The sequence below is a fragment of the Bufo bufo genome, chromosome 5 (genome assembly GCF_905171765.1).
Source record: "Bufo bufo chromosome 5, aBufBuf1.1, whole genome shotgun sequence".
Classification (NCBI taxonomy): Eukaryota; Metazoa; Chordata; class Amphibia; order Anura; family Bufonidae; genus Bufo; species Bufo bufo.
The window spans coordinates 516,860,855-516,875,905 of NC_053393.1; the positions used below are offsets into that span (position 1 = coordinate 516,860,855).

Consider the following 15,051-nt stretch of genomic DNA (forward strand, 5'->3'; position numbering starts at 1 on the left):
ATGGGACAGGTGCCATGCGTCACCCACGAATGGTCATGTTTAATAACCCAGCTGCTGAACAGACCACAGCAAATTTGTGCTTGATGCGTAAACACTGAGGGCAACTTGGACGGATCCTGGCGCTCTAGTTCTTACAAAACTAGACAGCAAAATCGTCCGGGCGATACACTACCTTCATGACACAACATGGAGTTATACAATGCAATTCAAACGCGTCATAGAGGACCTGTGCGCTCTTTAGCATCTTTTATTACAACACCTCTGTAATTCTTCCTGGAAGTGTATGGATAGATTGACAACTGGGTGCTACTATTCCGCCTGCCACTGGGGCGTATCCCAACACAGTGCGGTTGTGTCCAATTAGTGCTCACAGCGTTAGGCTACTTTCAAACTCGCATTTGGTGCGGACCCGTCATGGATCTGCACAAACGCATTCGTTCAGATAATACAACCGCATGAATCCGTTTAGAACGGATCCGTTTGTATTATCTGTAACATAGCCAAAACCGATCCGTTTTCTATTGTACCAGATTCTGTTAGTGAAAACGGAACCGTCCCCATTGACCAGGACAGATCCGTTTGGCTCAGTTTCGTCAGACGGACACCAAAACGCTGCAGGCAGCGTTTTGGTGTCCGCTTCCAAAGCGGAATGGAGACGGAACGGAGCAAAACTGATGCCTTCTGAGCGGATCCTTTTCCATTCAGAATGCATTAGGGCAAAAATGATCAGTTTTGGACCGCTTGTGAGAGCCCTGAACGGATCTCACAAACGGAAACCAAAACGCCAGTGTGAAAGTAGCCTTAGACTGCTTGTAACCACCCCTTGAAATGTGAAATGGTAAGACCTACTTGTCAAACTTATTCATACAGAGGGATAGTTACTTCATGGGGATACAAGGACCGTATTTTCGCTCAATAGGATGCACTTTATCACCCCAAAAGAGCGGGGTGGGGGTGGGGGCGTTTGGAAATGGCAGCGAGTCTTATCGAGCAAATACTAACGACCACTTCCATTATTGAAGTGGTCATCAGTTTACAGGAGGCATAAGGGGGCGGCGAGTATAGTGCTGCGCTGACTGTACCCACTCTGTTCTTCTGGGTGCCACACTGCACGTGTCCTGTGTATAGCGTTAGGACTTTAGGCATGTAGGTGTGCACTATGACCTGTGCGACATCAGGTCACAGTGCAGCGCAGACAAGAAGGCCAGGGAGCGGCGAGTGTCCACACTGTCCGGAGCAGGAGAATGTGATGGAGCTTCAGGGTATGAGGGGAATCTGAGGAGGAATGGAGATCTGATAATGAGGTCTGATGAAGCTTGGGGGTTTAATCTGAGGAGGAATGGGGGTCTAATAATGAGCTCTGATGGAACTTGGGGGAGGAAGGGGTCTTATCTGAGGTTTGAATAAAAAATAAAAAAAATCTTTTTTTCCTCCTCTATATCCAAGGTGTGTCTTATGGAGCAAAAAATACAATATTTAGTCAGGAGAGACAACAGGCCCTTTCTAAATAACTGGACCTAATAATTCTAGGTCCCCAATAGTAGACCTGTTGCCAAATCTGTGGATGGAAGAAATGAATCTCTGTGTAACGGGGCGCCGAAGGCGCATTCGGTCTCCCATCAGCCGCAGACCTGCTGCTTAGCTTCGGGAGCGAGGATCTGTGTTCGGCCTCGTTCCCAGGGCGGCTTTGCTAGCTGGGAGGCTCCCTGCTCCTAGGTCTGCCTTGAGCGCCGAACTGATCACTCGGTGCTCGACCCCCTGACCCATGACGCTACCTCTCGGATTTTAACCTCGGCTTGCTTTGGATTTTGTCTTTGCCTCTTCCCTCGTACTGACGTGGCCTCCTGGACTGACCCCGGCTAGTTGACCCGCCTTGCCCTTCCGTTTTTGGTGGTACCTTGCTTGTTCCATCTCTCTGTCCGCTCGAGTGCTACCTCTCATTGGCTGTCCGCTTCCCTGCTGTCTCTATTTCTCTGCTTGCACTTACTCAGGTCAGGGACTGTCGCCCAGTTGCGCCCCGTCACCTAGGGCGGGTGGTGCAAGTAAGCAGGGACAGGGGACCGGGTGGTTCGTATTAAGGAGGGAGATGAGTGGAAAACTGCTTTTAATACTCCAGAGGGACACTTTGAGTATCTTGTTATGCCATTCAGTCTTTGCAATGCCCCAGCTGTGTTTTAGAATTTCATGAATTACATTTTTAGAGAACTCATCGGCAAAGTTATGATTGTTTATCTCGATGATATTCTTGTCTTTTCACCTGACTGGGATTCCCATGTGTCTCACATCAGATTGGTTCTTAAAATCCTCAGGGAGAATCATCTGTCCGTTAAATTAGAGAAATGTGTGTTTGGAGGCTATATTCTTACTCCTCATTCATTTAAAATTTTTGTGTTATTGCCAAGCCCCTTACTGACTTAACTAAAAAAGGTTCTGATCTGGTTAACTAGTCGTTGGAGGCTTGTCGGGCCTTTGATAACCTTAAAAATTGTTTTCAGATGGCTCCAGTCTTGGTTCAGGAACCTTTTGTGGTGGAGGTTGATGCCTCAGAGGATGGTGTGGGGGCCATCCTTTCTCAAGGGTCTTCTAACCTCACTAATTTAAGGCCATGCGCCTTCTTCCCTCGTAAGTTCTCTCCTTCGGAGAGAAATTACGATATTGGAAACCGCAAATTACTGGCCATAAAATGGGGATTTGAGGAATGGAGGCATTTTTTAGAAGGGGCTAGACACTGTATTACTGTCCTCACCGATCATAAGAACTTAGTGTTTCTTGAGGCGGCCAAACGCCTTAATCCTAGACAAGCCAGATGGGCCCTGTTTTTTACTCGTTTTAATTTTTCTGTTACTTTCAGACCAGGAAGTAAAAATATTAAGGCAGATGCCTTGTCCCGGAGTTTTAATGCCGTCCAACCTCCGGACACCCCCCCCCAGAAACCCATCTTTCCGGCAAGCATCTTTGTGGCAGCAGTTTCTGCGGATCTTTCCTCTGAGATTCAACGGGCTCAGCAACTTGCTCCTCCACAAACACCGGCAGATTAATTATTTGTTCCTGAGTGCTTTTGTTTTCAATTATTGGGTGAATGTCATGACTCCGTGCTCTCTGGTCATCCAGGTATTGCTGCCACTAAGGAATTGCTGCTGAGGTCTTTCTGGTGGCCCACTTTGTCTAAGGATGTACGGTCTTATGTTTTGGCTTGCGATGTTTGTGCCAGGTCTAAGACCCCGAGAACACCTCCCGCTGGTGAACTACAACAACTACCCATTCCCTGCAAGCCATGGTCTCACATTTCCATGGATTTTATTTCTGATCTGCCCCCTCCTGAGGGGAAATCAGTGGTGTGGGTAGTGGTTGACCGTTTTAGCAAGATGGTGCACTTTGTTCCTTTAAGTAAGCTCCCTGATGCGAAGACCTTAGCATCCTTGTTCATTGATCATGTGGTAAGTCTGCATGGTGTCCCTGAGAATATCGTCTCTGATAGAGGCGTTCAGTTTGTTTCTGGTTTCTGGAGGGCTTTTTGTCGAAGATGCGACATCTCTTTATCCTTTTCGTCTGCTTTCCATCCACAGACCAATGGGCAGACAGAACGGTTAAATCAGGCAGTGGAGCTTTTTCTAAGGTGTTATGTATCACATAACCAACTCCTATGGGTGAGATACCTTCCGTTGGCAGAATTTGCTATTAACAATCGAGTTGTCTCCTTTTTTTTGTAACAGTGGTTTGCATCCTCGCTTTTGTTCTAGTTCCTCTGTATCCCCACTCAACCCGCAGGCAAATTCTTTTACCTCTAGACTGTGCACAGTCTGGGCACAGGTTCAAACGAACCTGGAAAAGGCCCAGGAAACCCAGTGTAAACACGCCAATAAGAGACGTTCCAAGGGGGTAAATTTTGTACTCGGCGATAAGGTGTGGTTGTCGACTAAGAATCTTGCTTTTAAACAGTGTTCTAGGAAATTCACTCCGCGTTTCATTGGACCATACAATATTATCGAGGTTGTTAACCCAGTGTCCTTTAGACTTAAGCTACCCGACTCCTTTCATATACATGATGTGTTTCTTAAGTTGTTGCTTAAGAGATATGTGTCACCAGTGGTTCCGGTTTAAAAACCTCCTCCACCGAGGGAGGTTGAAGGTCAGGAGGAATTCATCATCTCTAGAATTATTGATGGTAGAAAGGTTAGGAACTCCTTTCAATACCTGGTCCACTGGAAGGGCTATGGACCCGAGGAGAGGTCTTGGGTCCCAGCTACTGAGATCCACGCCCCGAGGCTCATGAAGAAGTTTCATGATGAGCATCCTGGGAGATTTGTACCCAAGGACTTGGGTCCGGTGGCCCCTTGTAAAAGGACGGGGTACTGTAACGGGGCGCCGAAGGCGCACTCGGTCTCCCATCAGTCGCAGACCTGCTGCTTAGCTTCGGGAGCGAGGATCTGTGTTCGGCCTTGTTCCCAGGGCGGCTTTGCTAGCTGGGAGGCTCCCTGCTCCTAGGTCTGCCTTGAGCGCCAAGCTGATCACTCGGTGCTCGACTTGCCTGTCTGTCGGTCATGTGACGCTGGCCACGTCACATGACCCTCACTCCCCACTATAAATACAGGCAACCTGCTGGCTACAGCCTGTGATTTTGGTCCCTTAGGCTGTGTATTATTATTGTTATTTTGCTTACCTTTGGATTTGACCCTTGATCTGCTTCCTGACACCTCTTCTGCCTGCTCCCTGAACCTTGACGCTACCTCTCGGATTTTAACCTCGGCTTGCTTTGGATTTTGTCTTTGCCTCCTCCCTCGTACTGACCCCGGCTAGTTGACCCGCCTCGCACTTCCGTTTTTGGTGGTACCTTGCTTGTTCCACCTCTGTCCGCTCGAGTGCTACCTCTCATTGGCTGTCTGCATCTCTCTGCTTGCACTTACTCAGGTCAGGGACTGTCGCCCAGTTGCGCCCCGTCACCTAGGGCGGGTGGTGCAAGTAGGCAGGGACAGGGGACCGGGTGGCAGCTCAGGGGGTGCACCACCGTTCTATCTTTATACCCGTGACGCTACCCCTGTGACACTCTGTCTAAACCAATCAGACATGGAAAAGATTTACAAACAACTTACTCATCTCCGGCTCCGCCGTCAGGTCTGCAGTGACAAAGTTTGAGGGAAATAACCCGATTCCTTCACTGGTCTCTCCTTTCCACCAGTTTGGGTCACTGGAATAAATGTGTACATGTTAAACACCATCAGGTTGGGGTGTGCAGGCTTTTTTTTTTTTTTTAGAAAGCAAAGAGAAATATGCAGCTGTGACAGCCAATAAGATATGTGCAAAAGTTATATTCTGATTATTTTATCTTGCATTATTGCTATATTTACTGCATTATACTTTATGCACTTGCATCGACAAGGCGCCTCACTCAGAGGGTTCCCTACATGAATATTTTATATTTGCATATATCTTTAGTGCCATTGGGGTGCTGCTGCCTCGCGGTCACAGCAAATTTTCCTCTGCCCATTTGTTTCTAATAGGAGGTGGTGAGTAACATTTTCCTTTAAAGGGTAACCGTCATGTTTTTATAAAAAAATAAATTTTAGCATATGTTACTGCCGCAGCAGCATTATGCATAAAGCAATCTTTAGTTTCTTCACATACCACTGTTTTCCTTGAGTTTTTCCCTTAGTTATAGCTGTTTAAACATTTACAATATGAGGATCTTCTAAGAATGGCTCCTCTGCCAGTTCTCTGAGGCCAAAACTGCCTTCCCTCACTTCCCATACACACTTGCTGTAGCCAGCAGCTCCCTGCCAGCCAATCAGGTTGGATTACTGAGAGACACGCCTCCTCACTCTGAAGCCTAATGCAGTCATGCAGTGTGAAGGACCGCCCCTCCGTCTTCTTAGCCAGAGACAGACAAGCCATAGCAACTGTCTTAAGGGAGCAGTGGAAAGGGACAGAGGACATTAATGAAAGCTGTTATTATAAGGTAATTACAGATCTTTTGACAATCATTGACAGACTGACTCAGGTATACATGCCTAGCTCTAATAAACGAGCAAATAAAATTAAAAAAAATATAAAAAATTTATAACAGTTACCCTTTAAAATTTCTCAGTATGCTTCTCAACCAAGCAGTGTGATTCAGGGAGCCTGATAATCGCCTTTTCCTATATTTCAACTTTAGTCTTAGGCCTAATGCACACGAACATTGTTTTGGTCCACATCTGAGCTGCAGTTTTTGCGGCTTGGATGCAGACCCATTCACTTCAACGGGGCCGTAAAAGATGCGGACAGCACTCCGTGTGCTGTCCGCATCCGTTGCTCCGTTCCGTGGTCCGCAAAAAAAAAAAAACCTGTCCTATTCTTGTCCGTTTTGAGGACAAGAAAAGAAAGTTATATTAGTGGCTGTCCGTGCCATTCCGCAAATTGCGGAACGCACACGGACGCCATCTGTGTTTTGCGGATCCGCAATTTGCGAACCGCAAAACACACAACGGTCGTGTACATGTAGCCTTATACTAAGATCCGACTGCATGACGTTACAGGCCAAAGTCTGACCAGAGATTCTATAGACATGTTCCTTTCAGACTTCTGTCAGGTGCAGGCTTGTCTTAGGGACATTTAGAGGGCTATTTATTATACTAAAATACGCCTTTCAGTGCCACTTCACCCCGCTCACGCCAGGTCTAAAATTGTGGGCGTGGCGTGGGCAGGAAAGGGGACAGGACGGCAGGCCCGTCACATTCATCATTTTCTCAGTCCGGTTTAGGCTTAGAAAATGGTCTAAATGTAAGACAGCTAGGAAACTGAGTTATAGAGAGGCCTGCATGTATGGCGCTGGAACGATGTGTAAACATGGCGCTTGCTCGTACGTGCAGCGAGTCTCATGGCTGGGAGGTCTCTGCTGTTTTAAACAGCAGAGACCTGCGGCAATAATGCCCACCGCGGTAATTAAAGGCTTTAGATGCCGTGATCAAGTGAGATCACGGCATTTAAAGTGTCAAAAACCCGGAAGCTCGTGCTTACGGGCATCCTACCGACATCCCCTGCGGTAAATGGGGATGTCTGTAGTTGCTTTAAATGCGCTGGGTCTCGCTAAAGAGACCCGCAGTATTCATGCTGCAATTCTTATTTTGGCCACCAGATGGCAGGCCAACATAAGAAATGAGCACGATTGTTTAAAATTAAAAAACAGATTTTATAGGATCACATGAGCTTAAAAATCATTACAAAAACTAAAGTTAAAAAATATATAACAAAATTAAAAAAAATATATAAAAAGTTTAAAATTACCCCCCCCTTTCCATATAATAAAAAAATAAACACCTAAATAACAAAAAATACAAACATCATGGTTATCACCGCAATCGAAAAAGCCTGTACTATTAAAATATAAAAACATTTTTCCAATATGGCGAATGGCGTGACGGAAAAAAGGGTCAAAATTGCCAGTTTGCCATTTTTTTTCATTGCTTCTCTTACCCCAAAAAAAAATATAATGTGATAAAATGTGATCAAACGGTCACACACACACACTCTAAAATGGTATCAAAAACTATAGATTGTCCCGCAAAAAATGAGCCCCAACACAGCTCAGTAGATATAACTATAAAAAAAAAAAGTTATGGGGGTCAGAATATGGTGATGTAAAAAAAAATTTAACATTTAATTTTCAAAAGTTTATTTTTACACTATTTAGAAAAAACTAAAAACTATACATATGGGGTATCGTTGTAATCGTACTGACCCAGAGAATGAAGGGCATGGGTCAGTTTTGCTGCAAACTAAATGCTGTGGGAACAAAACCCATAAAACGGTGGAGGAATTGCATTTTTTTTCTTATTCCACCCATTTTGGAATTTTGTTACCGCTTCCCACTACATTTTATGCAATAATTAATGGTGACATTAGAAAGTAAAACTTGTCCCGCAAAAAATAAGCCCTCTTACAGCTATGTGACCGACAATATAAAAACAATTTATGGCTTAAGGAAGATAGGGGAAAAAAATGAAAACTAAAAAACCTCTGGTATCCTAAGGGTTAAGACTGGCATCTAAAACGCCGGTCTTAATAAATGTGCCCCTTAGCGTTTATCCAAATGATTAACTATAGGTCAGTGCCCCCATATATAGGTATAACTGCTACTGTAGTAGGCAAATATTCATTTATTTGGGGATTTTGCTCTGCACAGGTCATCCATGGAAATGCTGCAGGGGGTTGTCTGAGATTTTGATATTGATGGCCTATCCTAAGGATAGGCCATCAATATCTGATTGATGGGGGTCCAATTCCTGGGACCTCCGCTGTTCAGCTGTTTGAAGAGACTGCTGCGCTCTGATGAGGCCTGTGATGTCACGTTCAGCAGTCACATGGCCAAGACGCAGTTTCTAGCCTAGGCATGCTCAACCTATGGCCCTCCAGCTGTTCTAAAACTACAACTCCCACAATGCCCTGCTGTAGGCTGTTCGAGCATGCTGGGAGTTGTAGTTTTGCAACAGCTGGAGGGCCGCAGGTTGAGCATGCATGAAGCCCATTAATATTCTATTAAGCTTTTTTCGCTTTTTGCTCAGGTGTTGGCCCTTCAAACTCAAAGCAATAAGATCTCAGTCTAGGATCATTAAATTATAAAATAGTTTCCACAAAATGTGGCTTCTTTCTTCCAAAAACAGGGCCACACCTGCCTCTGGGTGGTGTTTAGTGAATGGATCTGAGCCGTCATACTACACACAGCCCAGGGACAGGCGCGAGGCTGTAGCCATGTTTCTCTAATCAGGAACAACCCCTTTATAGCCTGCACCTTACTGTTCAAAATTTTTAGAATGCCAAAATAAAAAAGGGGTATTCCCATTCTTCGGAAGTGACGGAGCAGTATATCAGCAGGATATCTGTGCTCTGGAGAAGATATGCGGCCACTATTCAGAACGACTTCAGGAGCCAGTTCTACAAAACCGTGAAGAAGGAAACGCATTTCTTGAGGAAGCTCAGTATACTACAGACATCCTGAATAAGAGACCCTTGTCTGCCGGACCACCCAGGAGGAAACGGCTGCCACAATGTCAAGAGTTTACAGGATTTTAATATCTCCAGTTACATGAATAGGGAAAACTAAGGGCACGTGCACACGAATGTGTGCCAGCCGTTCCGTGCAATTTGCAGTCCCCAATGCACGGACAACAGTGCGGAGGCGCGCAGAAAAAAACTCCCAGAAGCACTCCGTTCCGCAGAGGCACGGACCCAGTCAGTCCGCATCCATGATACGGTGTGCACACGGCCAGTGCCCATAAATTGCGGACCCACTGTTTGCGGGCTATAGTGCATGAGCCCTAATGGCCAGTTTCAGTCCCAGCTTGAGTAAATTAGCTAAAGCTCCAGAGTCTTCAAGATGGAGGTCTAACTGTACCTACAGTGAAGACTAGGGCTCTGGAGATTACAAGTTCATATACACAAAGTACAGTTTTGGGCCTTTTTTTTATTTTTAGCCAAAACCGGCAGAAAGGAGCGAGTAGGGGAGGCGTAGAGAATTTATACTCCCTGAACACGTCTTAGTCTGCTTTACAATTGGTGAAGGGCGAGTAATCCGTTAAAACAGAAACATGAGCCTTTCTTCCCTCGAATTTAACAGGATCCGTGACCAATACAAAATGGCCTGCTGTGATCAGTTATGACCCATTTTCCCCTCCACTGGCTAATGACGGGTCCATCAGGTTCACATCCACTTTAGAGATCCCGATAGGAGCCTCCAATTCAGAATTTGTCAAAATTGTTGAAAAGAAAAAAGAATTAGTACAGAGCAATTTTATCTGGTATGAAAACGTGAAGGACTCATCATAGTCAACGAGGCCCGACGGGCACCACTGTGCCAGTCCTCTGACGGATCTGGCGGCTGCCATCATTTACCAGGTCCGGTAATGTATCGGCCGCCACATAAAGGACCCACCTGTCATCCAGGACAGTGACTATTTCACCGGCTTTGAACGTCAGCTCATTATCCTCCGCAGCTTCAAAGTCGTAGATGGCCTGCACCTTCCGACCTTCGGGCTTGTGATTGGACAAGAAGCTGGTACTCGGGTAGATGCTGGACACGGCACCCGGCGGTTTCTGCTCTTTCAGCGATAATTCAATAGCTAGAATGGAATAGGAGAGACAGAGTGAGAACTCCACAGCAATGTCCCGGGCGGCCCGACTCCGTCCCCTTTCCTTCACTTATGTTTCCTATTTCGATTCAGGGAAAATGTTTCTTATCTAAGTTGAAGAATTATACCCCGCACCACGTCTGTATATTATTAGACATGGCCTATGCATGCACAGAAATAATACGGCCCTGTAGTCAGACTCTGTAAGTTTCCCAAAAGCTCCGACAAATTGACTTGTTTATTAAGTTAAAGAGCATCGGTCAGCAGGTCAGTCCTATTAAACCCGGTATATTGCCTGTAAGGATTTGAAATCTGTGGCGTGTTATAGGAGAAATCTGCACTTTATTTCATATGCCAATGAGGAGTTCGGAGCACCAAGGGGGGTGGGTCTAGCCCCTCGGAGCACTACATGACCATTGGCCTTCCCCCTTAGTCACTCTCCTTGATCCTGTAATGCCAAATCAGCGCATGCACAGCTCTGATCTCAGCAGGCTTTCCCTGATGCCGAGATCCAAACTAAGCATGCGCCAGGGCAGTACTTACTGATAGCCTATCCTCAGGATTAGGGAGGGCTCGACTCCTCTGATCAGCTGTTGGAAGGGGCCGCAGCACTCAGCTAAACGTTGCAGCCTCTTCCTCGGCCTGTGACGTCACGTCCATCACTCGCATGGCCTTTGTGCAGCTCAGTCCTATTTAAAGGACTGAGGATTAGAAAAACATGGTGGACATCTTCCAAAAACCGCACCACCCCTGTCCATAGGTGGTGTGTGGTACTGCAACTAAGGCTCAGACACTCACTTCAATGGAGATGAGATGTAATACCACACACCACCTATGGACAGGGGTGGTGCCGTTTCTGGAAGAAAGCAGCCATGTAGTTCTAATCCTGGACAACCCCTTTAAGTGAATAAGATGACGCTGTAATACCAGGTCACTATACAATGTACGACTATGTGCTTAGTATAACCTGCAGCCTCTTTAAAACAGCTGATCGGTGGGGATGCCGGGAGAACTGCAATCTATCAGATACTGATGGCCAATCCAGAGGATAGTTCCTTGATATGCAAGTCCTGGACAACCCCTTTAACTTCACAATCCAGGTTATCAAGATGAGACAAGCCCTTTAAGCCATCCCAAACCAAATTATCTCCAAACTTCTGGGTATATTACATCATAAAGAGGGGTCAAATTAGGCCCAGAGCCTGTTTAGTAAACACAATGTTGAATGCATGTTAGTAAGACTTAGAGGACAGAGTATACCTGTGTGTATAGTTTATGGCATCACTTAAGTCTGTGCAGTACCCAAAATAGGGGACTTGCAAACTCTTTTTGTTATGTAATGTACCCAGTATAGTTTTGTATGGATCTCTCAGAGTTAACAATCCTGACTCTGCCCCTGCAGGAAGTTAGAGGAGGGACTTAGGTCCCGGTAGAGTTGGCAGAGGAAGTGAGAGGTTGTGACATGTGCTCACTCCTCAGAGTACTAGACCCAAGCACAAGAAAACCATCACTATCTCAGAGATCTACAGAGAGAACCATCTCTATTTCTTAGTACTCCAAGGAAAAGAGAAAGGAAAGAACGAAGAAGGTCCAGAATCCGCATGGCCGAGTGTTAGAGTCAGTCTGTAAGGCAGATACCTTGCTAAGACACTCTTCACACTTGGACAAGGTCCTGACCAACCATATCTCAAACCTGCACCCATCAGCTGGGAACTAGACTCTATGAGCAAGAACCTTATTGCCAGCCTTAGAGTCTGTTGAAAAAGACTTTTGAGAAATAGAGCAAAGGAGTACTACAATCCCCATCATGGCCTATACCGCTACCTAGGAAGATTTGCACTGTGAATTGTTTGAAACTGTGTTTCGATAACGTAGGATGTACTACAACCCCCATTCTAAAAGATACTTCATTAATCTTCTACCTCTGACCTAGTTACTGACTCCTGCACCATACGCCAGCCCCTGCCCCGCACCCGCTCCAAAACCCACAACACCAAGTGCTCCCCAACTACCATCGGGCAGGAGCCCCAACATCAGGGTGTGCCCTCCAGTCACTGTCCTGGCCCTAGAGAGCACTGGTGTGAGGACTGCCACTGTGAATAATTATTGCACTACCAATCCCATCCTCCACTCTGCTCCTCCTGGGCTTGCGGCATCTGCACGGGAGCTGTATACACAAAACGGCAGGAAAAGGAGATTGCTATAAAACTGGAACATTGATGGATTCTACAGAGATCCGTCTCCACTGACATTGATGACATCCTTCTAGTAAGGCCGCTCTTCACAAAAATAAAATAATCACAGACAAGAAGGTGCCACAAGACCTGGTACGGGGATCATGGAGCACATCTTTTTTTGTGTTGTCCCAGGATTAAGAATGACATTTCTCTGTTAGATCAGGCAGGAGAACGAGCTTTCTATTGGATTTTTATTTATCGCACCCCCTGCTGTGCTTTTGGATCCCCTGATCCGTGCATGGCCAACCTGCGGCTCTCCAGCTGTTGTAAAACTACAACTCCCACCATGCCCTGCTCCAGGCTGAAAGCTGTAGGCAGTCTGGGCATGCTGGGAGTTGTAGTTTGCAACAGCTGGAGAGCCTCAGGTTGGCCATCCCTGCCCTAATGCGCGCCATGCTGGTGACAAGAATCCTCTTATAGTGCTCCGATTCTTGTGGCTGCCTGTAGGATGGAATTCATCAGAAGGGGACCTGCAGAAATCCACGTGCCTGCTGTAGAAACATCACACGGAGAAAAATGGAAATCTGCAATCAGGCCAAAAGGGACCTAACTCTGCATACAGCACTTTAAAGGGGTTGTCTCATCACAGACAATGGGGGCATATCGCTAGGATATGTCCCCATTGTCTTATAGGTGCGGGTCCCACACCTATATCGAGAACAGAGCCCCGAAAGCGGTGGAGAGCGCACTACGCATGCGCAGCCGCCCTACACTCATTTTCTATGGGGCTGCCGAAAATAGCCGAGCGCTGGCTCGACAATTTCTGTCGGGCACATAGAAGTGAATGGGAGCGGTGGACGGTCATGCGTGGCGCGCTCCCATTCACTTCTATGGGGAAAAGCGCTTGGTGGTGGCCGGACCGGAGTCCTCCAGCCACCACTTTGCGGGACTCCATTCTCGATCAAGGTGCAGACCCGCACCTATAAGACAATGGGGACATATCCTAGCGAGATGCCCCCACTGTCTGTGATGAGACAACCCCTTTAAAACAGTATCCTGAACAGGTGATGATATAATTCACACATACGCCAACCAGACAGAATATTAAAAGGGGTTCTCCAGATTTTAATATTGATGACCTCAGGATAGGTCATCAATATCAGATCGGTGGGGGTCCGACTCCCAGCGCCCCTGCCGATCAGCTGTATGAAGGGAAGGCGCGAAAAGTGCAAGAGTGCCGTCTCCCTTCTCCCGCCTAGAATTGTATAGGTCACTGGAGGGGAAATGTAGTATTACGTAGGTGGCCATCCAGAAGAATAGTCATCGATGTAATACATGGTCAGCTTAAGCCCGCCAGAAAGGGAGTTGCTCTCTATGAGGCGATCCCCATTGTAGCTCATGGAGAGGGATCCCAAGTAGGGGGGAGCTTCTTGTATAATGTGCATATTCCCAAGGGCAATATACGAGCAATATACCAGGAGTCTGGCAGCGCCATCACCTCATAACATCTGGTAATAACATGGAAATGGCTGAACACAAGGAAAAATAGCTGTAGTAATAGTAACTATATTGCGGGATCATAAAGCATACCTGTAGTTTTAGATGACTTTTCAGGATAAACAGTCATGTGTCTACACAATATTTTGTCCTTATGTGACGTGTACTATGCATTTTGACCATTGTTCCCCCTCCGTAGGCTCCTTCTATGATCGTCAGTTTTCCCCGAGCTAGTAGGTGGGGACTAGCTGCTATGAAGTCTCCAAAAGACCCCACACAGAGAAGACGAGATCCTGTACTCTATCACATACACACAAACAGCTGCATGGAAGACATTACACAGCAGTACCGAGATGTGAATCCAGCATCGGGGTGAGGTATTACGCTTACTACAGTCCGCAGTGTCTCTCTGCCTCTGTCTCACTCTATCAGCTCCTCATCCTCCCCTCTAAAGACTTCTATGGGCAGCTCCCTCAGTGAGCTGACAATCCATCGTCTCTAAAGTTGGGTTTAAGCAGCAAATTGAGGGTGAATGATCAGTGTAGAAAGTGGGGGGTGGGGGGGGGGGGGGGGGGGCTGATAAGTGGAGAAAGAGACATTTTTCTCTAATAAGGTATATTACAAAGTTTGCTATATTCACTTGTTCTATTAATTTATGCAGACTTTGTTAAAAGCACAGTGGATTTGCTCCATAAAAGAGGCTTTCCCAATTGAAAATACTTTTCCCGTACACATAACCCCTATAAAGATGACACCATATACTAATACCACACGTCAATGTAGGCCCAGAATTACTAGCCTTTTGCAAGATCTTCCTCCTCTTTCTTGGTGGCTACAGTACCAGGGTCTTTAGCGACCAACGCAGGGCTGGCTTTAGCTTGTTCTGCTGCCTGTAAAATGAACACATAAGACAGATATGTGGGAAATGTTGCACAGCATGCCACAGAAAAATTGCTGTTTCAGTTTTAATGGCTCAGAAGGAAACACACCCGACTCCTACACTGGCTTCACACTTTGCATAATTGTTCTGAAAACATGTTGAAGTTCTGCAACCAAGTCAATGGGGTTTTAACAGGTCACAGTTAGAAACCAGCATGAAACATGCAACGGATGCTAGGCATCTTATTTATTTTATTGCAAATTTTGGTGTAAAATTATAGGTTACATAGTTATGTTGTTAATAAGGTTGAAAAAAGACATATGTCCATCAAGTTCAACCAAGGGATAGGGGAGGATGCGAATCCCAGAAGGAAGTGAGACTCAGATTTCTACACGTT

The 15,051-nt window shown here is 46.2% G+C and overlaps 1 protein-coding gene across 3 annotated transcripts in view; it reads right to left on the reverse strand.

The window, feature by feature from the left end:
• The window catches only part of STAM (signal transducing adaptor molecule), a 64,638-nt gene that overhangs the window by 22,191 nt on the left and 27,396 nt on the right, over positions 1-15,051 (reverse strand). For all 3 annotated transcript variants that reach the window (XM_040434502.1, XM_040434503.1, XM_040434504.1), the window contains exons 6-8: positions 14,574-14,664; positions 9,905-10,091; positions 5,091-5,185 (exon numbers count right to left, since the gene is read on the reverse strand). In XM_040434502.1, coding sequence (XP_040290436.1) covers positions 5,091-5,185; positions 9,905-10,091; positions 14,574-14,664 — 373 coding nt within the window. The remainder of the gene's footprint in view (positions 1-5,090; positions 5,186-9,904; positions 10,092-14,573; positions 14,665-15,051) is intronic.